Here is a 27554-nt window from a genome sequence, read left to right as displayed (position 1 = left end):
TGATGAATGTCCTGCATGTTGCATCCTGTATGTGACAGCTGAAGGAAAAGAAGTGAGTAACTGATGTTGTTCTAATGTAAGATTGCATCTGAAGTGCTGAATGCATTGAGTTGAGGCATGTCAAATAAATCTAGCTTGAGTTCAGGTGACTTCTTTGTCAAACAGTTTTTTGACAGTTGAATGGAGACTAAAAATGTACCAAGGGTAGGCTACAGCATCTGTCGTGATGTAAAGCGTACCTGTCGGAGAAGCTGTGAGACCGGGAATTTCCTCATCTCCAGATACAAGGACATTCTCTGGAAGGAGGTGCATCATAGAAACCAGTGCAGGATGTTTTTTTACCACACAGTCCAAATGTGCTCCATCAATAATCTTCAAGAGATTGCCGTCTGCAAAAAGAAAAACATAACAAATTTAGGCAGAGTATTTCACATGCAATTTATGATAAACTGGCAAACTCTTCCTGTGAATATAAATGAGTTACATATGATATTTAGCCCCTCCATTGTCCCCATCCTACTCATTTTATCTATCCCCATGGTGCTTCAGAATGTAATATTTTCCTAGAAGCGGGGAGTCACCTGACAATATGACATCCACACAGGCAGTTCCATTTTTCAATATTCCATTTGGATGATAGTGACCTAGGTGCAATGTTCCGTTACACTGCTAGCACCATTTTCCAGGGCTAAAACTGAAATGACAACCATTCAACTTGGAAAACATGTTCGTGCAAAAGAGCACTGCAGTGTAGATGAGGCACAAGGTATGAGCAATGAGGGAGACATTGTCATCTTTCAAGCAGGTCATCCAATGACAAGTGACGACCCATAACTCCTGCCATCAACACAAAGCACAGATCATTTGGAAGGTGAATAAGTGGTGTTTGATGTGCTGCGTATGTTGGCTTCCTTCAAGCCTGAACAGCATCACAATCTTTCACTCTGACATGGTTAATGATTGCACCTTCAATGGCATCAGTGACAATCAATACATGTAGCTCCATTCACTCCCATGGGCTGTTTCAACAAGCTGGCACTAAGAAATGCGAAGGTGATACAATAAAAACAGTGAAATGATAGTGGTTTAGGTGATAGGGTATATTTTGCTTCATAATTATGGTGGTAAAAAAGGTATGATGACGACTACTCTGTTTTCCTTTCTGTACAAACTGTAGAATAACAGCATGACAACAGTACAGCTGTAAAAACAACAGAACATCGTCAGACTGGAATTTGTGAAACTACACCCTAAAAATTTCGAATATCTGTTCAAATTCACTGAATGCAATATCACTGTACTAAATTTTAAAACATCTTTTTCGTCATGTTATCTAAGTAAAATTCCATTGTCCCAAGGTTTTAAAAAAAAGTGTCAAGAAGGGTAAAGTTTTTATAACTTGCCATGTCAAATACAGAAAAGGATGGCGGAATTTCATTAATATTCTATTTTCTTGAAGTATCCATTCCACAATATTTGGCATCTGAACTTGTTATGTTAATTGGGTCATATTTCCTCTACTCATTGCTCTCTTTGGCTGCACCGTTCAGTATAACATATCTACATCTCCACCATCTGAGCACAGTCTTAACTGCTAATCTTGGACGGTTTCAAGGTAATAAGACTAGCCCGAGCAAAGGACTTTATATAACTTGGGACCTTGTTCATGAGTGACAGTAAAATGGAGCATGAGATGGAAAGGCAGATTGGGGTAGCATAAACAGCAATGCAGATGTTATGCTGCACAGCCATGGTGAAGAGGGAGCTTGATGGCAAAGCTCTGGCTTAACCATTCAGTTTATGTTCCAACCCTCATCTATGGTCATGAGCTGGTTTTATGAGATGTCATCTGTCCCATTTTCCACCTTGCTATTTTACAACATCCAGACATTAGTGCAGGGACAAAGAGGTTGCTGTCTCCCGGGGCTAGTGGTGGCTGGCTGCATAGCATCTCAAATCCAACAGCTAACTGGCATTGTGCATTAAAAATATTATTAATTACTTTAACTTTCTAGTATTTATGGGGCCAACACCCAACCTGCTAAAGGATAAATGCTTCTGAAAGTTAAAACATGGATCCCTGAAAAGACTGCTGCAATGATTTGCAAACACTCAAAGAATACACACAAGGGTACAAGCTGTTCTTAACAAAGTGATGGGCAGATCAAATTCGAGACCATACAAGTTTTAGCTAATAAAAATGAATTTTTTTCGGTTCTTGTTGTTGCTCTTCCACATTGCATAAAAAACTGCAGTTTTTTAAATGTGTCATTTGAGTTGACATCACTGTCAAGGTCAGTAAAGATCAAATTGTACTCATATAATGACATGTGTCTAGGAGATCTTGTTTCTCTTGTACAAGGTGAGAAATGAGGTATTCCTGTGATGGTATAAGATATTTAATGATTGCAAACATAGGACACAACTTTCAACAAATGAGCCTATATACTAATCCACAGCTGGACTTTCACAAGATTACTTTTGTGTCATAGGAGCTTCAGTAGAAATCAACTAGACTTTGCTTGTAGGTTCTTGAAGACATTTCATCTGTTATCCAAGAGGCCTCTTCAGTTGTAACTGACTAGTGTATACATTTTGGACAGAGAGGACAGATGATTTGAGAGAGGAGTGAAGGAAGCCATCTATGTCAAATTGGAACAGTCATCTCTAAACAGAGGGGTGGGTTTGTGACACCACTTATACCTATAACACAGTAGTGAGACCTCTCTCCAGAAAACGTTGCCATTGTTAACATCTTGAGTCACTTCTGACTTGGCAGATTTATGTCCCTTGTTGTGTCAACTGCAGCTCCACCACTATGATTGCTGTCGTTGTTGGTGGACCATCTGGTTTCACAACAATTCCCACTTGGAGACATGTGAGTCCTGGCTCGTTAATGGGCCATTAACCATGTGGATTGGAGTGACTATAAATTCTGTAACTCCCCATTGGTCAGATAGAAATGAAGAAGCCTCTTGGATCAGAGGTGAAATGTCTTCAAGAATATACAAGACAAGTCCAGTTGATTTCTACTGAAGCTCCTATGATTATCATGACCTGGATGACTGAGAACCTACACAGACATACTTTTGTGTCATTTATTATCATACAATTATCCAAGTGACAGACAGTAAGTGTATGTTCTGAGACCGACACTAACTGGTCTGAAACTGGCCATGTCCTCTTTACTGATACCTCTATGCTTTCTCTCCATTTGTTTCTATAGAAAACACATCATGTTTTGCAAATATTATCAAAAATGTGTCTTATTCCATGCAAATGTCTCATTCCCGCTAAGTGTGCTTCCATTCTAACACTCTAAACATAAGTCCAACCACCTTGTATAGTTTGAACAATAACACAAACAAGTTATGCAAGCAGTCCTTATACAGTACATAGCCAAATGATCCCGTAACTTCAAAATAATATATTTATAAAATAATTTACTTCACAGGCGGATGGCGTCACGTAAACTTGTGCAGCATGTGTCAGTGCAGTACAGAGTTTATGACCATAAAGACAGTGTGCTGACCAATCTGTATGCAAATACCCACTGTATAAACAGAAGTCTGTCCTTTTTACAGCAGAATGTCAAATAACTCTTACCAGACATCGAAATATGATGATGCAGCATTGCAGTTCTAAGAAATACTATCCAAAATCACACAGGCTGGAAAAAATGCTGAATATAAGCCACACAGAAACATTTTTCTGCAGATAAATTGTATCAGGTTTAAAAACATCAAGGATTTTTTTTTTTTGCAGTGTGACTTCTTCTAAAACTGTGCCCAGAACAAAAAAGACTTTACTATCTGGGGTATAGAACTAAAGTTCAGATTTTTTTTTTCCTAAGAAAAAGAAACCATTGTATTCAGACGTTGCCCAAAAGTAGCTTCACAAGGAATTCTGATTGAAGAATTATTCATGGCAGAAAGTACACTGCTAAAGCCTGTAAATGCATCATTAACATTCAGTATTTATGATTTTATGTTATTTTAAGAACCAGAAAAGTAGAATATTTGCAAGTTTTTTCCAAAGAATATAAAAGCAGCAAATGAATCATAATGGGATTTACTGTAAAGTAAAACTGAAAAGAAAATACATTTTATTGTAAATCTATTTAAAATGAACTCTATCTTGGGAACTTGAGGGAGTACTCTGTTCATAAAGTTGGTCTCGTTAAGTCACAGGAGGGATGGGAAGAATGTCCATTTCTGCTGTAGACAGCTTTTCATCCATTTTCAGCGCAGAGCCAGTGCCTTTATCTTTAAAGTCATTGAAAGGGGATTGAGAAGGAAAGAAGATGATGGAGTGTATCACTGTGTTCTCCTCCCCTCCCTGCCCACGATTCATCCCAGTCAAACCCTTTAACTCTCTCTAGCAGTTAGCTTACTACAAAAAAAAACGTGCTTACGTCTAAAGCCAAAAAAGGAAATCGGTTTGGCGAAATCTCTGAGGTTGCAGCACAGCCTCAACTCTATTCTACAAACGTTTTCAGTGGCAACAGTAGCTTTCATTGAAAAGGTGTGAAACACAGAAAAAAGTAGGATGGGAAGAAAAAGGAAAAGGGAAAGAAACATAGAACTGTCTTGACACAGATGGTGCCCAGGTGTCTGCAACTTTTTCATCATTCATTTCTTGTTATTCATTATGCATCAAGCTCGAGGTTCAGTCAGATGCTGTGCATAGATTAGAAAACTACCCCAAAACTTCCTTACAGCAGTGGTGTGGTACCTTCGAGTCAGTTGAGCAGCAACTTGGCAAGAGATGTGAAACCAAGGAAGTCGAGGGGGAAAAAATAAAAATGGCTCAGCATCAGACAAACTGAGGCAGTGGTTTGGGGAGAAGGTTGTGTGGCAAAGAAGAAAGTAATAACGATGAGAGTATGAGCATTACTGAAAGTCAGGCTTATAAAGACGTTCTTGTCGGTATGTTGAAATATTTGTAGGCAGACGTCTTTTTTACGTAGTACTGTCAATTCATTATGTTTAACATTATAGGCAATGGACAGATTTTACATTTTTAGGACAAAATTCAGCAAAGTTTATATAATGTATTCTATTATTCTATTCTATTTTGCAAAACTGATATTTTTAGAGTAATTTAGAGTGCTGTCTGCAAATGACAGTAGTGGTGAATGCTTACACCTGAAACAATGATCCAAACACATGGAAGTCATTTCTCAGTTTTCATTTCTTAATAAACATGCTGGTTTTGACAAACTCATGGGGAAGCACAGGCTTGTGACACAAAATCCGTGCAGGCTGTGTTGTGCTATATTCAGCTTAATAAATGTTCAAATAACCAGATCGCAATCTTAGGATTATGAAGCACACTGTCCTGCAAGTATATCTTTCAGTCATTAAGATAACTTGTCATAAAGCTAAATAATCATTTATAAAAAAGTATTTCTGAGTGTCAGAAGATGAAGATGATGATGAAGATAATGATGATAAAATATTTATTAGATATATTAATATCAAATCCTCACAGTAGAGGGTCGCATCAACAGGTGATTTCCAACACTTAATACAACAGGCAAGTGAGGGCAACATAATCATACACATTCCAATCTTTTATATTTAACAACTAAAAGCAGAAAGTTGCACATACATAAATTATTTGTACTTCAGAATCATTTGCACCACTGCACGGAGGAAAATACGCTCAACAGGATAAACTATTAGGCTACTAATTAACGGATCTCAGCTTATTATTTTAGAATGAAAGGGTCATTTAACTCATTGAATTTTTGATTTTTCTCTAAATCTAGATTTAATAGAGCTTTAATCTGGTGTCAGCAGCTGCAACTGAAAGTGTGCATTAGGTAATGAAGACCTTGCATTTATCCTGATGATGGAATTGATCTTTCATGACAGTTTATCAAAACTACATTTCAGTATTTATTGGTCACCAAGTCAAGTCTTGTCATCTGGCAATCAGGTCTCAAGTAGCAGACTTGTAGTCTAGTAGACTCTTACAGCAAACAAGTTCAAGTCAACTTGCAAGTCCTCCTTTTTGTTTCCATCACAAGTCTATAGCTCCAATATCTGTCACAATATTTGTCTATTGAAGGAATTTCATTCTTAATCCTTCGAAGTCCTTCGAAGTTTGCTGTAGTGGGGTGTTTATTGATATTCTGGCATATGGTGTTCTTACCAACACAGAGCATGAGTCTGTGAAGGTAAGCCAAACCAGAACATTTGCAGAGTACAAAATCTATAGGGATGGTCAGAGAGTGGGTCAGAGGGTAATTTGCATATAGTTGCTAATCAGTAACAGAGGGTAAGACAACAAAGAATAAAAGGTGATTCAATCAAGGTGTCTGGCAGACAACAAAAGGTAAGCGATGAGAGGTCTGGCAAACAGTTGCAAATGGCAAAAGTGCAACAGCAAAAGGAAAGAGGGGGGTTTGACAGTTACAAATAAAGATAAAAGAATTGTGGATAACCCTGGGAAATGGTATGAAGGAGTGACACGTGACACTAGAAGGTATCTCTAGCAAAAGTTGTGCTATTTTCATCATCATGCCCAACCACCTTTACTTTACCAGTAACTCCACCAAAAGGTTGCTTGAATTAAGTCATACATGAACAGCCAAAGACCACCACAAACCTGAGGATAATCATGTTGTTCCTTTGCATTAAGAAGAAGAATTCCTGAAATCAAACCTGAGGTCTATTTCATTGTTTCAATGATAATCTTTTTCATTTTGAATAACATTACATCCACCAAAGAAAAGCAGTTTAAACATCCACCCAACCATACGTGTCTTTAGACTGTGAGAGAACGCCAGAGCACCCACGGAAAACCCACACAGAGAACATGCAACCTAAACACAGAAAAGCCCCAGCGAAGCAGCAGGTTTGAATACAGAACCCTATTGCTGCGAGGCAACAATGCAAATCACCACATCAGCGTACCCAACCATTTCATTTGGAGATAAAATTGTGCAATGGCACCCCAAACATTCATAATTTCCTACAACTGACCAAACTTCAAGACATTTGATACACAGATCACAGGTCTGGTTTTAAGAAACTTGTGTTGCAATTGGTGGAAATGTGAGGAAGAATTTGCTATAAAAGATTTGCAAGTACTAGGTGTTGTTGGAATCAACACTGTTCTTGATCCGTCAGTATAATATCAAAAGAAAGCACAGAAAGCACTGATGAAGTTGGAAAGCTTACAGCTGCACAAGTACAACTGAAGGAATCACATGGGATTAGCCTTGTTCAGCCAAACAGCTCAGGCAAACCTCCATAGAGAGGTTTTTTGGTATATCAGTGTCATTTGCCATGGCACTATCTGTCTGTCCCTTACGCACAGATATACACAATAAATTAATGCATCGTGGTGTTGCTTCAAATTAAGATATGCTAATGTGAACACAATGTACCATCTGTTTGTCCTCTCATCACATCAAGAGGTCCCCACAGCGGCCCTCCATCTTTCTCACTTCATTTTTTTCTTTTCTCTGCTCCTTCTCCTTTTCTCCCAGTTGGTTGAGTGGAGAAGCTTAGATCAAGCCAATGAGCTTACTGCCTCCCTTCGTGCTTGTTTCCTCCTCCTATTTTTGTCCCCCATCTTTAAGGACTTTCAAAAGCCCCAAGGCAACTTCCTTCTCTCTTATCTTCTCAGCTTTTCCTATTTCCTGCCTCTTGACCCTGACTCCAACTTTGGAAAATTGAAGGATTTTGACATCTCTGTCACTGTCACTCTTGTGTAATTTCACTGCTCCTTTTTCTGTCACTTGTCTCCAAGTTATCTTTCCACATTCACTATTTCTCCAATCATATGCCTTCTGACACAATTTGTATGTCATAGATTTCAAGCGTGTTTCGCCTATGGTTACAAACTGTTTCTATTTATTGTATTTCTCCAAAGCAGCATTTTTTCAGAGCCATGAAAAAGCATGTGCTTGTCTTCTGTTTCACTGCACCATTTTGTATACTTTAATCAGGCCACACTTTTTCCTCTCATGTAATCTACCCATCCAATTATGTAACCTGGTGATGTTCACTTCAAATTTTAGCACTTGTTATCCCCATCACCGCGTCCTTATTTCTAGCAAGCGAGTCTTTGACAAGACAAACTCTATCTGCTTTTATGATTTTATTTTCCTGTTCTTCATGTATCCATTAATTATCATAATCTCAGGGAGAGGGGTGTGTATGTGTATTACTCATGTTGTCAGGACCTACATCTGTTTACACAGTCCAATAAAACAGGTCTCACTTATGGGGACAAATAGAAGGTCCCTTATGCAAATTATTAAAATTTAAGCTGAAGACACATTTTCAGGGAAGGTTAGGTTTAAGTTAGAGCAAGGATTGGGAAAGGGTTGGGTAAGAACTGCTTCAGGTTAGAATAAGTCTAGACAAACTGAATGTAAGTGAATGTTACGTCCTCTGAAATCACGGACAGCTGACTGTGAGTGCATGTGTTACTCTGCCAGTGGCAGAGAGCCTAGCTAGGCAGCAGAACATAGAAATACATAGCATTTGGCAGCCACCCATCCTGCTCTGTTCCTTTTCTGGCATCCAGTTATATCCCTGTACACACTCCACAAACACACATACAGTATATAAGTGTATACTGACAAACACGTGCACATGCTCAGTGGCACCTCTTAGCAGTATTATATATAAACCACAAGCTGGCATTGTCATTGTAAAACTACTGACTCCGTTATCAGAGAGCTGTAAAATATCTTATTAAAGTCATACATTAACATTTACATTCTAATGGTATAGAATTCTTTGGCAATCCACACATACATTTGCAGGCTTTTATGCATGTGGCATTTATGTTGTAAAGAATAAGCTTGTCATTATTCTTTGCTTTTCTGTAATGTTGCATTAGAAATTGCAACTTATAATCTATGGCATAAATATTACAGAGGAAATTTACAGTAAAAGTAAAAATTGTGCCAACAAACCAGACTCTGTGTTCTCTTGGTTTCTCTTTCTCATCAAAGTAAGGATGCCTTAAAACCTTGAATCTCTGTCTGTGATATAAAGAAAGTTCTGTTTGTGTTCTTTAGTTGGGGAATGAGGGAAAGCAATGCTTACCTCTGTGTCTCCTATATTCTTTGTGCAGTACAATCTCATAATAAATGATGTCAATAAATGTTTGAGTATTAATTCTATGTAATTAGATATGTTTGTCTATGTCAAGTTGAAATTGTTCAATTATTATTATCAGAACTGAAAATCCTGAGTCCTGCTGACTATGTGTCCAGCAGTTCTGTCCTTATTTTTTTTTAAAGCTTCTCGAGTCATTATTAAAAAGGGGGCATTATTTCCACACATCACAATAAGGGAAACACATTATTAAAATTATTATATTACATATGATTAAAAATTTTCCAGTTGATGGTTTCATGTGGGCTGCACAGTGGCGTAGTGGTTAGCACTTTCGCCTTGCAGCAAGAAGGTCCCTGGTTCGCGTCCCGGCTTTCCCGGGATCTTTCTGCATGGAGTTTGCATGTTCTCCCTGTGCATGCGTGGGTTTTCTCCGGGTACTCCGGCTTCCTCCCACAGTCCAAAAATATGCTGAGGTTAATTGATTACTCTAAATTGCCCGTAGGTGTGAATGTGAGAGTGCTTGTTTGTCTTTGTATGTGGCCCTGCGACAGACTGGCGACCTGTCTAGGGTGTCCCCTGCCTTCGCCCGAGTCAGCTGGGATAGGCTCCAGCCCCCCCCCCCGCGACCCTAGTGAGGATTAAGCGGTGTATAGATAATGGATGGATGGATGGATGGTTTCATGTGTCGATGTATTTTGAGTTTCCAGTTACAGTGTTTTTCCAGGTCAAATCTGCGTGTGTCCTGGACTACTGAAGCCCTGAAAAGTGAGAGCGACACAGGTTTTTTATTCACTTTGTGCACATGTTGCCATACCCATCATTCAATCATTCCCAGACACCTCAAGCAGTACTAAACAGCAACAGTCAAAATACAACGTTTCAAAGGTGGCTAAAGGTTTCGCTACTGGAAGGTTTATTTTACAATCTAATGATTTTTACAGTGACACTGAACTATTTTTTATACAGTCATGCACAAGCAAAACAACAAAATATTTATAAATACAAACTGTCATTACCAGTAGAAACAATACCTTTCAGTACAGTTCTGGGGATGGCAATAACAAGATGAGCATTCCACAACTTTGGCCTGTTTAAAATATCTCAGCAAAGATGACAATCTTGTGCACAGCCACAGGCTCAAACATTTACCAGGGTGCTGAGTTATTGCAGTAGCAATGCAGAGAAACTGGTAAACCTAGTGCACAAAATGGATATACAGATCATCTTTAGTAGTTGTTTCATGATTACATATCTATCAGATATTTTATACAGGCATCTATGGTCACCAGAAGATGGATTCTAATCACTTTCTGAATAAAATCTATAAGGAAACCGTGCCATGCGACATTACTGTACACATTATTTCTTTCAAAGTTAAAAGGGTTTGAAACGTTGCAATAAACAACACTTTATGGTACATAACATGACTGCAATGTCCTGAGTTTCAATGTGGCTGCCAACATCTGTCACATCTCATGTCCCATCTATTATTTCCTATCATTCTCCCTCCGAAAACCAATAACAGTACATGATGAAATTGGGCAAATACAATTCAGTGACATTTGAGATCGATTGGGTCTATTTGCTTCTACACGGTGCACTCACTCTTTCCATTGATCTGTTTTTATTTTTACTATGAGAGGTAGCCAGTGAACACATTGTCCCTGTAGCAATCGCTACCTTCCATGAGGTGGGAAAGCAGTAAGTCTTTTCTCTGCCCTTCTCTTCTTTGTATCTGCTTTTGCTGCATGTTGCGTTGCAGCAAACAATTCTCAGTGCAGTGTGATGACCAAGACAGACAAAATGCTGACCTATCTGAGTGCTCCTGAGGACAGTATTTATTTCATCTTTGACTATCCAGAAAGGCTCATATAGTAGGGCTGAGCAGTGGCTTGGTGGTTAGCACTTTCACCTTGCAGCTAGAAGAGCCCCGGTTCACAACCCGGCCTTACAGGGATCTTTATGCATGGAGTTTATATGTTCTTCCTGTGCATGAGTGGGTTTTCGTCAGGTACTCCTATAGTCCAAAAATATGCTGAGGTTAGTTGGTAACTCTAAATTGTCTGTAGATGTGAATGTGAGTGTGATTGTTTGTCTGTATATGTAGCCCTGTGACAGACTGGGTGTCCCCTGCCTTCACCCTAAGTGAGCTGGGATAGACTCCAACCCCCCCCTCCCCCCCCCCCCCACAATCCTAATGAGGATTAAGCGCTGTATAGATAATGGATGGATGGATGGATGGATGGATGGATGGATGGATGGATGGCTCATATAGTATGTGCACAGTATACACAATGCTGAAGACATAACCAGAGGCACTGCAAGGTTTAATCCACCAAAAACACAAGATAAGAAATACTAGCTCTATAAATAGTCAATGTTAGCTTCTTTCAGCATGTTTTTTTTTTTAACAAGGATTTAAAAAATCCACAAAATGCTTCAAAGTTGATATAACCTGGGAGGTACAATCAATGGGAGGAAAGTGGAACCAATACCAAGCTCATTGCATAGCCTTTGAGAGGAGAATACGACCAGACCAAGCTGGCCCAGACGTACAGAGATACTGCATGGGGAAGAGCAGAGTCATGTCTGAAATCTATTCACATTCAGTGGAGCTCAGGTAAGGCCTATGTCCTTTTCTTGTTGATTAGCAACTGAAAGAATTCAGGTTATGCTGTAGCCTCTTAGAAGCTGGTACAGCCAAAAGGCTTTCTGGTGATTAAATACGCTAAATGTAAAACCAAATCATTTTACCAGGACTGTCTGTGCCACAAGAGTCTGAACATCTGCTAAAACCACCAGTGTCGCTGAGAGAAAATTAAAGCAGGTGTGATCTCACAGGATATAAAGCGACTGTGGCCAAAAAAGCCACAAACTGGCTTAGAGCTGCTTAGTGCCCCACTGTCAGCCGCAAGCAATCTGTGTCATGTGATTATTTTCATGTTTTGTGTATTAGCTTTGACAACAATTATCTGGTTAGCCTGTTGCTTTCATATTATAAACGTAAAAATTCTACAGAAGATTTTTGCATTTATAATAAGAAATGTACTGTTTAATCAAGTGTTTAGCCATTATGCTACGCGCTGCTGGAACTAGCTCTACCTGGAACTTATATTTAACTTAAATGTAGCCATTTATAAAAGGAAGCTAAGGACAGTTCTTTTTTCCACTCCTTTCAGTGAATCTGTGTAATCATACAGCCTGTGCTTTTATTAAACTTGTCTACACTTTAACTCACTTAATTAATTTATTTTTTTTTTAAATTCAATTTAATTGTGTATTTTATCTTTTGCATGTTTTTTTTTATTTTTCTTATCTTTTCTCCTTTTTTATTGTTTGAGCTGATCAGTTCAATTATTCTGTAAAATTTGAGTGCACTTTATTCAACTTGTCTGGACTGTTTTTGATTTATTGAAATTAATTATTTTCATTATATTCTGCTGCATTTTATCTTTTACAGGTTTTAATTTTTTACCTTTGCACTTTGAATAACTTCTGTGCATGGAAAAAGTGCTGTAAAATGAATTTGCTTGGGACAAGAGTGCCACCAAAAGCATAACTTAAAGTTTCCACAGTGTGTAAGGGTCTTTATTTATACAGCACTTTTGCATTGCAGAGGCTTTGCAATCTGTGCATCATATGACCCCTCTGAACATGCAGTCCAACATTAATAACTGCACTAGGGTTCAACAATCTGTGAGAGATATCTAATTGCAATTTCTTTTTGATAACGTGAATTTGTAAAATATTTGACACAACAGTGTAAAGTCTGGATCATACCTGCTGTAAAATGTACGAGGTGTGGATTATAAATAATGAAACTGGGCTCATGTAAGTCATACCAGAGCACGCAACCTGAACTACAGAGTATGCACTAATCAAGTGGGAACATAAACAACTCTCGACTGCTTGAATTACATAAAATGTAATTACACATTTAGTGTAAATATTTAACAGTCACGCATCATAAACCCTAAATTGTAGCCTTTGCATTTTTTTTAGGGATTTTTTTCGATTTGCAATTTCTATTTGAAATTGACTAATTGTTCAGCCCTAAACTGTGCAGACTGCATGTGTTAATAAAACATGCGTGAACACAGCCACATACACATACAGGCACACAATGTAGCATAAACAGGTCAGCTTGCTGTCTGTGTCTCCTTTTGGGACTATACTGTATCTGCCCCTTAAACCTGCAGCATGTTTACTTACTCTAAAGAAACACACTCCACTATAACAGTGATAGTTTGTAGTGCTTGTAATCACTTGGTAGACATGGGGGAAATGCAGCCAACTAAAGTTTAAATTTAGTCACTTTTATCCAGTTTAACTTTTAAGCCCAACTTTATCTGCAAAACATCAAAAAATAATAAAGATCTTCTTTTATAATGTGGAATTTGTAATGAATGAAAAAAAGTCTTAGCCTTCAGGGAATGTTTTCTGATTCTAACTTTTTACACAATTACCCATGAATGACCACTATAAGGAATGTACTTAGTTCACCTCAGCACAAAATAGTTGCTAGATATTTGTTTCCCCCTAGAAATTCACACTCCTCGGTGTTTTACATCAGCCAGCAGATACAGGGACTCTGTGTGCCTGTCACAGTAGACTAGACTAAAAGGAACAGAAATAAATGAAATGGTATTTGACCGTAAAAGGGCGACAGCAATACTGGCAGCAACATGGCTGTTAAAACAGAGAAGCAACGTTCCACTAAACAACAGGCATATGGTAAATAATTCAGCGAGTATAAGAGTCCGTTTGAGAGAAGGTTTTCTAATATTCATGTGACATGATAGCCAAGACAGGAACTCTGTCTCTCACTGGGCGCACTGTTACTCATACTGTGCAGCACTAGAGTGTTTTGTAATTCATAGTCTTGGTTTTAAGCCAAGCAAGGACATATCTAGACTCAGAGCTTCAGTAGCAAATTCAATAATTCAAGAAAATTTGTTTTCAAATTCTAACCAGATGTTATTCTAATATTAAAGCCAATCCAATAAAAAGCCGTGAATTCACATAAAAAATCTTTCCCAAAGACAGGAGATAATAACCAAACTTCAAGCAGGGACAGAAAATTTGCACATAGTCTCTCAAAGGAAAGTGTTTCTAAAAAGTAATTTAAAGTAACCACAACTGGCCAGAAAATATTAACAATTTCATGATCAATCATCCCTTCGCTCAGATTGCAATGGAGTACTTTTTCTTCAAAGACAACTGTAAAGGGAAGAGTTTCTCTGCCTTAAATGTGTGGCTCAAGCAGAATTTAGGGTTCGTCCAAACTGCAGATCAGATAATATGAGAATCATAGTCGCCTAATAATGTGATAAGCCAACTCTGCCAAATGAGAGAAGAGCTGGACATTGTGTTCCTAGTTGTCTTGTTTCATTTGCTAGAAAAAAATTGGAGCACCTTTAATGTGAACAACCAAGTGCAACGCTATGAATGTCCACCTAGAAAAGCATTCTGAAAGCATGCATTGTTATCCTCCTTTTAAAACAATATCACAGCTCTGAGACACCATAAACCAAGTCTTATCTTTACTACTTTATGATCTGCCATCTGTCACTGTGCTCTTTGAGACCAACCTTTCATGGCAGTTGACCAAACCCATCTTTCTGTGATGGTACCTGGCAAAAAATTCAAAGTTAACAGAGAACACATCATTGTGTCATTTTACATGGCAGAGTGCCCACACAACCACAGTTGATGTCCAGTCCCCTCACTAATTACTCTATGTGCTCCCTGGCCTCTCTCTTTTTCATATTTTGTGGTCGTTTTCCATTATACTTCCCATCTTTTGCAATTATTTTATTCTACCATCAACTCCACACAAGTGTAGGGATTTTTTTTTTTTAGTTTACATACCAACAATTTATTTTGTTTTAGCTCAAAAGTCTTGTTTTTCCCAAATCTTCAGTGGAGTTTTATAATTGTGGTGCAACTTGTGTTGACCTAAGTAACGTCTGTAACTATTTTTGCTTTGTTACCAGAACATTTTTGACTACAGTCTACAATAAATATTTTAACACTTTGAGGAATTGCTAGCTCTAGGCAGATACGCTCTCTGCACAGCTACATTGACAGGAAAGTCTCCACCAACCCTTCAGACAGTATGAGCTAGAATGAAATCACTGGTAGATGTTGCAACAAGGTGAGCAACAGCTCAACTTCCAGCAAATGGCAAAGTTCAGAAGAACCCCTTTGTTTGACAACTCTGTCATCATGAGTAGCTAAAGATGATGTCAATGTTTTCACTTCAGAAAACAGAGGTAGCCTCACTGGCCTGGAAATAAATGTGGCTAAACCCCACATGTACTGTGGCCCTCTTAGCTTTTATGGTGGATTACTCCAGGGACACATACCTAAAATGGGTATACCTAATAAATACTTGGTAACAGAGTATATAAAAATCGATCCTTACAGTCAACAGTGTCCTTCAGGAGGGGGTGGAGCAGGCCTCTTGGTGATCCATGGTGTAGACTCAGCCTAAGGGATAAATTACAACCACTATGAATGACTCAGCCAATGAAAAGAGCTGCTAGGTCTCCATGTAACAGAAACATGTGTCTGGCATCGTGCTTGCTACATTCAGTTTTATTGTCTAACAATAGAGTAAACCCTGAGGGGTGTGCTATGAAGCAAGAATAATGGGTTAATGAGGTATGTTGAGCCTAAAGTCTGATTGTGTCACGAAGGTGGCTCTCTTTTAACCTGCTAAATCACCATGGTCCCTGATGCTGCACAGCTCCAGGGGACGTTCTGTTCTGTTTCAGAGTTGGGGATTTAAATCGACTGTAAGAAGCGCCACGCTTTCACCAATTCTTTTCCTGGTGATATTCTATATGAGCAACACATATTCTTAGTCACATCGGTGCAGAGTGTAGGTGCTAACCTTTGGGTTGCTGTGAGAACCCATATGCATTTGGGTGGTGGTGCAGAAAATCCATAAATATGTTTTCATGCTTGGCCTGTTGCCCAGTCCATTTAACATTGATATTATTGCACAGATTAGAAAATGTACTTGTTTACTGGTATTTATAACAGGGAATATCCAATCAATACCATATATTTCACTTTGATTTGGCCAAAGCATAAAGGGATTTCCACACATTCTTCATTATGGGCCAATGTCAAAAATAAATGAACTCCTTAAGGTTACATTTAAATAAAGCTAAGTTAGAAATAAGCAATGAGAGTGCATTGAGTGGTACAAATTAATAAAATAACTTTCGCCATTAATAATTTTTTATTTTTTTAATACTGTCAGCAGTATCTTGCAATTGTTGCCACTACACAAGGCAACAAATGCTCACCATTGTGATACCCATTATCTTTGACTGGGATTTTAGGTCTTGTTGAGCCAACTTACACAAAGAAAGAAAAGAAAGGCTATGTCAAGCTTGCTTCGTAGTTCCCCTCAAGCCACTTTAAACTGCTTACACACAATAGTAGTTGTGCATGCGTGCAGTAAAAAGTTTGACATATATAACCGCTGTATCTGTTGTAAGGTAATACAAAAGCTGAACAGGTGTAGGAGGCCAAACAAGCCAACTTGACAACAAGTCCCAGCATATTATTTAAGCAGTAACCCCTTCATTGTAAATATACCCGTCCAGTAATCTCCTCATGAGAAAGTTCATTAATCCCTAGCTGGGGTAATTAAGAATGGGCTAATCACCTTCTGTCCCCATCAGTAGCCGGAATCTCTGGCTTGCTGGTAAAAAGCTCCAGGATAGTGAAGCCTCTCCCCAGAGCCTGATGGGAGCCGTCTGGCCTTGGAGGCAATGAGACCAGCTCCAGAACCATTAGCGTGCTGGGCAACAGCAGAGACGTATAGAAATACAGGACCTAGAAAAACATGTACATGGAGTGAAGAAAAGCATTATCAATCCCACGCCTCTGACCAATTTAGAATGGAGGTTCTAAGGTCTGTGATCAAAACTGTGCTGGTCATTTCACATGAGGCCAGCAAAACTTTCCACTAAATTTAACGCCAAATTATGGCATCTACAAGTAAATTAAAATAAACAAATGAAGTAAATTAGCAAGTTACACTGCACAGCCTAATCCACAGACAATTTCAATACATACTATACTATTCATAATCTTCCTACTGATTCATTGAAATAAGGAGTTGATTTTACTGTAAGTATGTGCGTTACGGATTATCCTAAAAGTCTAACTAGATCTGCACAACTTATAGTCATGTCCAGTTATTTTAAAAATTGACTGTACTATGTATCACTGTTAAGATTGTTCTGATATTTTCTTGCAAATATATTCATCATCATTAGTTACATAAAGGCCACAAATCCTTTTCATCAAATATAAAACTGAAGGTAGGAGTATACATGTGCATTGGCATGTGTACAGACACAGTGATGATAATAACGTAACAAACAAGGGATTTTAATGGCTTTAAATAACTGTCTGTTCCAGTGTTTTCTGTAGTTATGCAAGTTCCACATATGCATAGCAAAATGAGCATGGAACAGCACAGAGATACTGAAAAGTAAGAATTAATTGCATAAAGTTTTATGTTGACCAAAATCAGGTTATCTGTCAGCACTATCTTGTAATTGTTGCCACTACACAAGGCAACAAAACTAATTTGTTTGACCATTCAAATCAGCACCACAAATGTGTGTATAACAAGTGCAAAACCAGATCTGACTGCCATTAAAAGCAAAAAAAATGCTTCTGATGTCTTTGCCAGTGTGACACTTTATGAGAAATGCTTCAAATTACCTTTTCAGCTTTAAAAAAAAATAATAATAATTAAAAATCACTTATGATGCAGATGCACTCCCCTACAAAATCACCTCAATAATTCAAAAATGACTAATGCTTTATAAATAATTACTCAAGTCACCTCCATTCCTGTTTCAAATCCTGTAAATTCATTACAGGAGCATTTAATTTGCAATGTCACTTTAGTTTTAAAAGTCAAACTTCAGTTCAATATTCCATGTGTAACTGATTTTAAACTTGACAGTGCATTACCACATGAGAGATCATAAAAAGGTGTCAAAAAAGGACAGAATTCATTTGTATAACCCTGAGTCAGACACAGTCTTCAATCCTACCTTGCATTTCAGTCTTTGGGATTTGCCATTTGTATTTATTAAATTGCAATTTTAATTTGAAATCAGTTAGTCATTTAGCCCGGGTGAGCAGAGGGTCATATCTGACATCACACTTTATATGGGTTCTTTCAGCACAAGAGAGAGTATGCATATTACAGAAATTACTAAGATGGGTTTATGAGTTACATGACATATACAATAATAATGGCCAATAAACAGCATGTTGGAAATCACTTCAGGGAATTGACCTATAAACAAGTACAGATGGTGCACAGTCCCACGGTACCGAGTTTGGCTTCAAGCATCAACTGTTGCTGTCACTGGAGTTGCTGCAGTCCAAGGATAATCAAAATAAGAACATCATACACATGCGGCATTTGGACCATGACTCAGGGGGTCTTAGGCACGCTGATCACAAACAGCTAAAGACTGAGATTTTTCAACCAGGTTTGCATGATTTTTCTACAACACAACAACAAAATTCTACAAACACGGAGCTTTAAAGACTGTGTGAAAATGATTTAGATCATTCTTTTATGTATGAAGCACATGTGCAAGCAAGTCTTCACTCTGCCCAAGGAGGTATTGAAAAAAATAGTAAAAAGAGAAGATGCCACTACAGAACCACCAGAGATCTATTTAACGCCCACCGTCAGCTATACATCGTATTCCAGATCAGGGCAATCTAGCTGCAATAAATGTGGCTCCTAATGGACACTTCATGCCAAGGGTTACAGTACATTTGTACAAAGAGAAAGATACAATCAACCAATCAGAGCATTGTAGGCAAGATAAATCAAAGTTCTTTGTGGGATGACTTTGCAAGAGAGTTAACATGATTGTTTCATATGCAGTAAAGGCAATTAGTCTGTGTTACTGCATTTGACAGAAATCTATGCATTTCCTGTTAATATTTCTGTTTGTTAAAAAAAAACTGTCTGCTTGAGTACATGAAATACTAGTTATTATTGATAATTAAAAAATAAATAAATATTCCCACTTCTTAGCATTTTGATACTGGTGATTTTCCTTTGGCCTTGCTGAGACTTTTTTGGAGGACTCTGCAGGCAAAACTCTATAAAGATTGGATACATCATCTTTTCACCAAGCTACATCCATATAAAATTGTGACAGGAAAATGGTGACGTGTGAATGAAATCAGTGCAGCTGTACAGACTGACTTATGCTTTGACTGTCATAAAGAAAATGCTCCTTGTAACTGCAATAGATTGTTTGGCTCCATTGCAGCAACGAAACACACACCTTGTTAGGTATTATCCTTTACTTAGAAAGACAAAAACAAATTTCTTTATCTAACTGTTCTGCTGCTTTTGTTCCTCTGTGGTCACATCAAGCACATTGGTGACAGTCTCTATATTGCAGGTCTCTAAAAAGAATGAGCCTCACATCCAGCATTGACAAGAATACCTGAATGGTGAGAATGTGCCATCAAAAATCTCATATTCAAGAGGTAGGTATGTCCCTCTGGTGAGGACACTCTTTAGAATTGCATGGGGGGTTTAACCTCACTATTTTTATACAAGTTCAGAGAGAGACAGTAAAACCTTTTGGGAGCCTGTTTGTAATCCATGCCAGGTAGGTGCAATTGTTTACAGACTCTGATGTGCCATTCAAATTGGAAATAATAGCCTACCTACAGCAGAGCCACACTGATTTACATGTACAAAGGCCTGAATATGATAAAGAGACCCACAAATTCTCTCTGATCCATTGGTCCCTGAGCACAATAAAGCCTGTTATTTTTCAAAACCATAAAGAAGAACATGACGGCATCAACGGAAAAAAAATGGCATAAGTAGACATGAGCTACCTTGAAATACAGAACCAATTTCTCCCAGCTCACTGTGGCAGAGCCTGTTCATCTTTAGACCCAGTTATCAGCCACCACAGAGGTGTATATTCAAATTCAAAGCCTCTGATGCATTCCTATTTCGGCCACATCAGACTTTTATCTCTGTGCATGGTGAGTTTAAATTACTAGTTTTTCAAATAAAAACACTGCTGAATACAAATGTAAAACGTCAAAGGAAAAGATAGTCATCTATCCATGGTTCCATTTGGTTTTTTGTCTGCTCATTTTCAATTCCATCGGACTTTGGTTGCGAACAAGGATGTTGACATTCACAAAAATGGCTCTAAAATCAGTGACTTATGGAAAGTGATTCAAAAAAAAAAAAGAAAGTGATTCAACTATGACACCTTTTTATGCAAGGTCTTGACATAGAATGTGAATATTCATCAAAGAGCTTTCAATGAAAACTTTTAATTTAATTTCTCTTAAATTACTTTAAGAGAAAAGTAATTTAATGGCACCTTAATATAAAAAGCGCTAATCTGCCTGATTTCTCAATTATGATAATACACATTTTCTCAGGTAAAGAGTATTTACTCTGTTTGCAATTCAGTCATTACAGCAGCAGCCAACACTGGCTAAGATGAGGAAATAAAAATATCCCTCATCCCAGGATGCATGCCATTCAGTATTCATAGACTCAAAAGTACTTCCACTCAGTTTATTTATTTATTTATTTACCCCAAACCTTAACTCTCAAATCAAAGCTTCTTCTTTAAATGAACTTCTCTTGAACCTATACCTAGTTGTAGGAACGAGGAATTGGGAGGGGCTTTCATATTCTGTTATGTTCACCCAAGTTCCCTCCCACTGTGACAATGTAGAATTTCCATTGTGGTCAAAGACGTAGTCTGCAGTCTCAAAGCAATCCAAACGTGGACATTGTTCATGACAGATATCCAATTCAAAGCCTGAATTCCTCTTTAATCTGCACCGCTGCTCTGATACAATTCCAAATTGATTCTAGTCCAATCTTTGGCAAAAAAAAAAAAAAAAAAACTCTGTCCCCACAGTGCAAATATCTCCCATGCTCAATTTAAATTATTCAAATTTACAAAAGGATCTAGTCAAAGCTCAGAAAAAACCCATAACTGACTATGAATATTTTGAAACAGACAAGCTGAACTGAGGATAAAAGATTGACAAATGACTGATTGCTACTGCTTGCTTTAGCAGCACCTTGCCTCAGTTCAGAGGGTCTTTTTCACGTCATTTCCCGGTAAAATTTCACAGCTGGACATTTTTTAACTGGTCTGTGTTGTTTAGATCCTGCTTCAGAGCAGGACAGAAGCATGACCTTGCTTCATCTTCAACCAAATGTACTGTCTGAGTAGGTTGTCATAGTCACCGAGCTTCCTCAGACATGCTGTTATGCAGGTGGCAGGAAGATTATCTTCAGCTTACAATAGATGTGTTTGTAACATTGTTTCTGTTCTAACTATTGTTCTGTCTCAAAGAAACCTCACTATCCTCTCATCCATATAGCTTCACTGTAATCTTTTGCTTAATGGTTGTGGTTTAATCCCCAAAATGACAGGAGCACCTTTACATACACTTGAGTTAGGATTATCTGTGTTTCAATATCCCACTGTATGCTAGGTTTACTTTGGTCATTGTGTATTGTTCAAGGATGTAATAATGCCAGTAAAGAAATTAATGAAATATTTTAAAAGGACAGAAATTTTGAGGGGATTTTGAGAGAAAGAGAATTCTCAAATCGATGTTTTATATACTGCTACACCCCTAGCTATAATATTTGATATGACATTTAAACTCTAACTCAGTTTGCTCGGGCAAAGCTCTAAATTTGTACCACTTTGCAACCAACACATTGCTCTACAGTTTTTACCAGTATTTGGCATTAAGGCAATGCTATGAGATCTTGCTCCTTCAACGCCACAGGAGCACTGAGAGATGTCATTGCGAAAACAGCTTGCATCGGCAGCAACACCAGGCACAGCATATGTCGGCCCTAATGAGAGGTTATACTCCGCAGCAACTGTCAACAAAGCAGTAATCGATTCTCACAGGGGTAAATATCCAATCCCCATAACTTGAGCAAAGAGGGGAGAACAGCAATGGGCTGACATTAAAACATCATCAGCACAGAGGCATGTAGCTTGAAGTCCCTGTCACTAGCAACAACCAGCCTGTCTGCAGCTTCTGGGTGTTTTGCTGAGACCTTTTTATGAGTGACAGAGGGCCTAATGATGACAGCAAAGAGGCAAATGAAAGTGTGAGGAACCAATGTTGTGAAATCTAAAGCTATGGTAGAACAAGAGATATGTTTCATAACTATTTTGTCATGCAAGCTGATTGGGTTTACTTCACTGTGGACTGTCCAAATCAGTTAACTGGACTTTCTGCCGTAAGAAAGATACCAGTGTGGCTCTTATGGGTGGCATTAAAATACAGACTTGACTTGTTTTACAGTTTCATAGAATTGCTTCAGGGTTAGCTTGTTTTGCTTGCTATAACAGCAGGTAAGGAATGCAAACAAAGAAATAAGTACAATAAAATGCAATTTGCATACAGAATTCACTTTTGGAAAGTAGAATTGGCTTTTGGATAATATTAACAAAAACTTGTTTAAAAGAATTATACAGCCCTTTTACTAGGTGTTTCTGCTAAGGAAGCAATTATGATCCTGTCATCAAAGTATAAAAGCTGAAACTAATTCTTCCTGCCCCCTCGAGGTCATCATTCAAATGCTCGACTTGTGTGCAACAAGGCAATCACAGAAAGGGGGAAAGACAGGGTTTGCACAAAACAAAGAAGCTGCAAAGGAGCACTGGTTTTGCAAAGAAAGGTCCAAAGCAACTCGAGTGTAATTGATGTGGCCCTGTTGTTCAGCCCCTGGAAGCTTCTCGAAGGAAAAGCAAACGGGGCATTTCCATTTAGACAACAAACTGCCTTGGAGGATGGCAGCACAAGTGTGAGCTATTTGAGATGTAGATAACAGGTCAGCAGTGCAAGTCTGCCTGCCTGTATCAGCTTACATGTCATACAAGTAACTGTACAGGGTGTCCCTAAAGTCTGGACACATAGGAAATCTCACTAACTATAATGTTTTTGCCTCCACAGATTAAAATGGCTTTGTTGAAAGAAGAAAGAGTCTAAGTGATACTTCTCAGTAGATGTGAAGGATGGACAAGGAAGGCAAAAAACTTACAGTTAATGACATTTCCTGTCTGACTAAAGGCGGCCAGTATTGCAAAAAGGCACAAAAATACACATTTAGGCTTGTGCATTTTAGAAGTCTAGACACAACTGTGAACTCCTGCTGTACAATGACTATATTTTTTGTACACCATGTGCCTTCATTTAAGTACTTACTTGTCAAAAACTCAGTCATATAACTCATCTCCTGAAGACTTATGAAGTTAAGCGAGCACATGCACTCAGGAATATTCTTGGCTGTAATGCTTTGATACTAGTTTTGGCAGCATAGTCGACGCCTTTAGGTAGAGAGAAGCGAGAGAGAGGGAGAAAGAGAGTGAAGAGAGAGATAAAGCGAGTCATTTTACAGGCACAGAACCAGCGGGTATCAGCATCACAAATCCTCTTGGTGTGAAATTCTATGACTGTCACCAGCACAGAAGAGATGAGAGATGGCGGTGCAGATGATAGAGAGGCAGAGAAAATGACATGGATAGAGGCTTCGGGCTTCCTTATGGCCAATAATGTCACGGATCACAGCTAGGACTGATATGCATATGTGTGACAGCTGAATCAAAGAGACAAGAGGTCCTCACAGGTCTGAAACTTTTGCAAAAATGAATGGCTAACTGCTTTTGTGTCAACTCAAAATGACATCAAAACAACAAATATGTCAACCACCACTGACTAATTAAGGCAAAATACCATTACCTCCCATAAAGAAAATGTTTAACATAAACAAGATAACTGAGAAGATAATGAGGAAAAACAAAATGACAGTTAGGCTGATTCTCTGGTCCCAGTTATGTACATGGAACTGAGTGTACCTTTGAAGACCTATTGTTACGTCCTCCACCTCTGACACCAGATAATGGCAGGCTTTCTCTCTTCCCCCTTCCTTCTTCTCTCTCCAGGTGGCCGTGAGCATGGTGTGTGGTATGTGGGCACATGCTACCAATCTGTGATCGTCTGAGGAGTCTCACGAGCAGGTGGAAGTGATTACTGCAACTACTTTTCTCCTCCATAAAAGACAGACGCAGACCACTAATCCACGCCGAACTGTTGAACGACCTCAGTCAGTTACTGATCCATGTTCCGTCTAGCTCCCTTGTGTTTGCCCCGTGCTAACCGTTGTTTCTTGTATTCTAGTTCTGGATTCCCCACCTGCTTGGCCATCCCTCACCTGGATTCTCCACCTGTTCTCCCTCGTCAGCTTACACCGACAGTGATCACCACCGGATTCAGCCCCTGCCTCGTGTCTGCCACCGGCCATGCCACACATCACCTCTGCCTGCCTCGTACCTCCACACTTCCCCTCTCCTCTGTAGTCGGCTAAGTCCCCGCTCACTCTCAGTCCAGTCATAGTTACTTGTGTAGATTAGTGATTGTGTTGTTTTCTAGTGTAATTCTAGTATTCTGTTCCACCGTTTTGGTAGTTATATTCCAGTCATTAGTTTTTTGTTTGTAACTTTCTTAGCTTAGTAGTACCTAGTCTTGGTTAGTTCCTTTCTTTTGCTTTTTTCCTGACTACAGTCTGGTGTTCCGTTTGGCGCCACCTGTCCACAGGGGTCTCTGTCAGTTTCGGTTGCGGCAACTGCTTTCAGTCCCGGGGTTTTCTAGTAATACAACCTGTTGCAGTTTTTCTGGAAGTTTGTAAATAAATGCTATTTTGCTCCAAATGCCTGTCTGCTGTGTCTCTGTTGTCTTGCGCTTGAGTCTCTGAATCGGCATCTTAACACCTATACCCATACACATTGGATTCCTCATCTATTGTTGTTTTACTGTAATATGCAAACCCATAAGTCTGCCATCATTCATGATTAGGCAGCTTTCTAATGCAGGAACACAGTGCATGCACAAGGTGGAGGGAGTTGTCAGAAGTGTATACAGGAAGGACCACATAATCAGCCTGTTCAGCCTTCTGCTTCCACTGCAGTGTAGGATTCTACAGCCCTACAGTACTTACTGGATGCAACTCTAGTGTTATGAGCATAAAGGAAACAGAACAATCAAAGATTGTTTTGTTAGCCTATATGGAGAATTTTACAATGTTGATGGCAATGCTTAAGAGGAGGAGATTGAGACAGCAGAAGAATTGGTACTTGTTGGCCAATCCGAGTTTAACCAATCAGTTCTGTAAGTTCAAGCAGTCAGTGCTGAGATGCACATAGCAGTTTTTCAGGCCTCAGAAGTACATACCCTGTGGTAATCTTTTCGATCTGAAAGCAGCTGTAAAAGAGGCTTCCAAGGGTGGTTCAAGGTTTGGGCGGCCCTTCAACAGCCTGGAGGTTACTGCAGTGGAAACAACCTATTCTTACATTTTAAACTATGTATGTCACACTTGCATTACTTTAAAAATTATCAACCAATCAAACACAAGTGTGTAGTAATTCAATTTAGGCAGCTAGTGAAACCCCGCAACCAGGTGAAAAAAGTGCAGTGGAGCTAACTGAACACAGAAAAGGTGTTCTTTTCTACTATACCTTAGTGACTGGTTTGAGAGGGAAAAAGTGTTTGGTCTCCATTAATGGAGGCAGTGAATGCTGCCTCCCCTGAGGTGTGCAATGTGGCTGAAGAAAGAAAAAAGTAGTTTGATATATCACAATGACAAAAACAGGGAAGGCAAAAACAGGTGGAGGACAGGGAAAAGCTGAGCTATGAGGCAAAGATGAGAGGACTGCAGCAATTACTGAAGAAACAGCCCAATTATGTGAAATCCCTCCAAGGAATGAGGGTGACAGTGATGCGATGTCTATCCAGGATGAACTTTCACGGAGCAGTAATTCTCATTTTTCTAAAATCTCCATCTTAGGGCTATTTTAGGCTACAAGAAAGTTTAAAATGCTACTGAAGCTTGTAGGAATAACCAGCCTTTTATTTCCACCGTAGACTAGGATAACCTGGTCTCCACATACATAGCTGAACATCAATACTTTTCTAGGACCAATAACAATGTGTCTGAAGCATCAAAATGTTTAAAAAAAATGTTGTTTAGAAAACTGGCGTTAAATGTACGACTCATAATCTTATTTATGTCTGATAGTTCAAATTAAAATTTTAAATGATATCCAGCAGGAAATAATCAAAACATGTGTGGTTGTAGAGAACATTACTAGTAAAGTTGAGCATACAAATAATAAACTATATGCAAATCATCTGAATTAGCTCACTACACCAACAAAAAATCAAGTATGGAGTGTGGCATCAGCTTTGCATGAATGCTAGTAATTGAAATCGTTTTCTTTTCACAAAAGTTACAAATAAATTGTTGATATTCCTTGTATTTGTTGAAGCTGTCTCTGGTAATTGATTATACCCCTAAAAACTGAATCTGAATGTCTACACCTCTACAATGTGTAACGAAGTCTGTCAAGTCTTGGCCTCTATCTCCACCCGCCCCTTTGCCACTCGCTGCACCTCGAGCACACCAGCTCACCTGCAAGTCTGCTCAAACACAATAGCAAGCTGTAACAGGAGTATTTCAGTCACACATTTTCAAACCAGACACTGATTTTGAAGACTAATAAGGATACAGAGAGCCCCACCCTGCAAGTTGTTCCAGTTGGTTCCTTAAAATGGTTAAAAGTTAAACTCTGGCTCTCTGAACTCGGTTTTTGAGACTGCCATTGGTACTTTAAGGTGGTAAGACTCAGCCATGTTGTTGTCTGCCAGTGTCAGTTTCAGTTTTCATGATGTGTCTTGAAGCACCAAAACGCATCATATGGGCAAGTTAACAAGGTAAAAAACTTCATTCTGTCTTTATATTTAACTTAATATAAAAATCCTCCCAAAATGCAATGCAACTGTGACCAAACAGAAAAAATCCTAGTCACTTTCCATTCTAGGAAGTCAACTGGGCTACACTGACTATGCTGCACCACTAGATCTATGAATAGTATCATGGCTGCCCATCTTGCTACACTAGAGCAGCATCAATTACCCATCAATTGCACATAAGTGCTGCAAATTCAAGTGCATTTCCTTATCTTTGGAGTATTTTTCTCCTTTTGATTTCACAAAATTTACTATAAATCAAGAATCACTGTGCTTTTGTATCTTGCATGTGTTGTTTCCTCCCAATGTCAAATCAAACAGCAATATTAAAAAAGAAAGCAAAGTCAAGCAGGAGCGAATTGTACTTGTGTGCTGTTGATCCAGTTATGTAGCAGTTAATGATAAAAGTGAGAATGTTTAAGAAAATGTTTACTACAACATTAAGATTTTTTTTTTTACCAATTCAGTTGCTTAAGTGGAGACAGTGATGACTCAGTAAGTCAAAATTGAAGAAAATGGAAATTTTAGCAAAAGAAACTCCTGGCATTAATTTTTGGAATGTCAGCT

At 38.7% G+C, this 27554-nt stretch overlaps 1 protein-coding gene across 2 annotated transcripts in view; it reads right to left on the bottom strand.

The window, feature by feature from the left end:
* The window catches only part of nphp4 (nephronophthisis 4), a 202952-nt gene that overhangs the window by 154338 nt on the left and 21060 nt on the right, over positions 1-27554 (bottom strand). For both annotated transcript variants that reach the window (XM_023264530.3, XM_035945560.2), the window contains 3 exons: positions 16774-16943; positions 15517-15581; positions 240-389 (listed from right to left, as the gene is read on the bottom strand). In XM_023264530.3, the coding sequence (XP_023120298.2) occupies positions 240-389; positions 15517-15581; positions 16774-16943 (385 nt within the window). The remainder of the gene's footprint in view (positions 1-239; positions 390-15516; positions 15582-16773; positions 16944-27554) is intronic.

Source organism: Amphiprion ocellaris, chromosome 8 (genome assembly GCF_022539595.1).
Source record: "Amphiprion ocellaris isolate individual 3 ecotype Okinawa chromosome 8, ASM2253959v1, whole genome shotgun sequence".
NCBI classification, from domain to species: domain Eukaryota; kingdom Metazoa; phylum Chordata; class Actinopteri; family Pomacentridae; genus Amphiprion; species Amphiprion ocellaris.
Note: the sequence above shows the minus strand (reverse complement) of the source record. Positions and strands in the feature narration are given on the sequence as shown.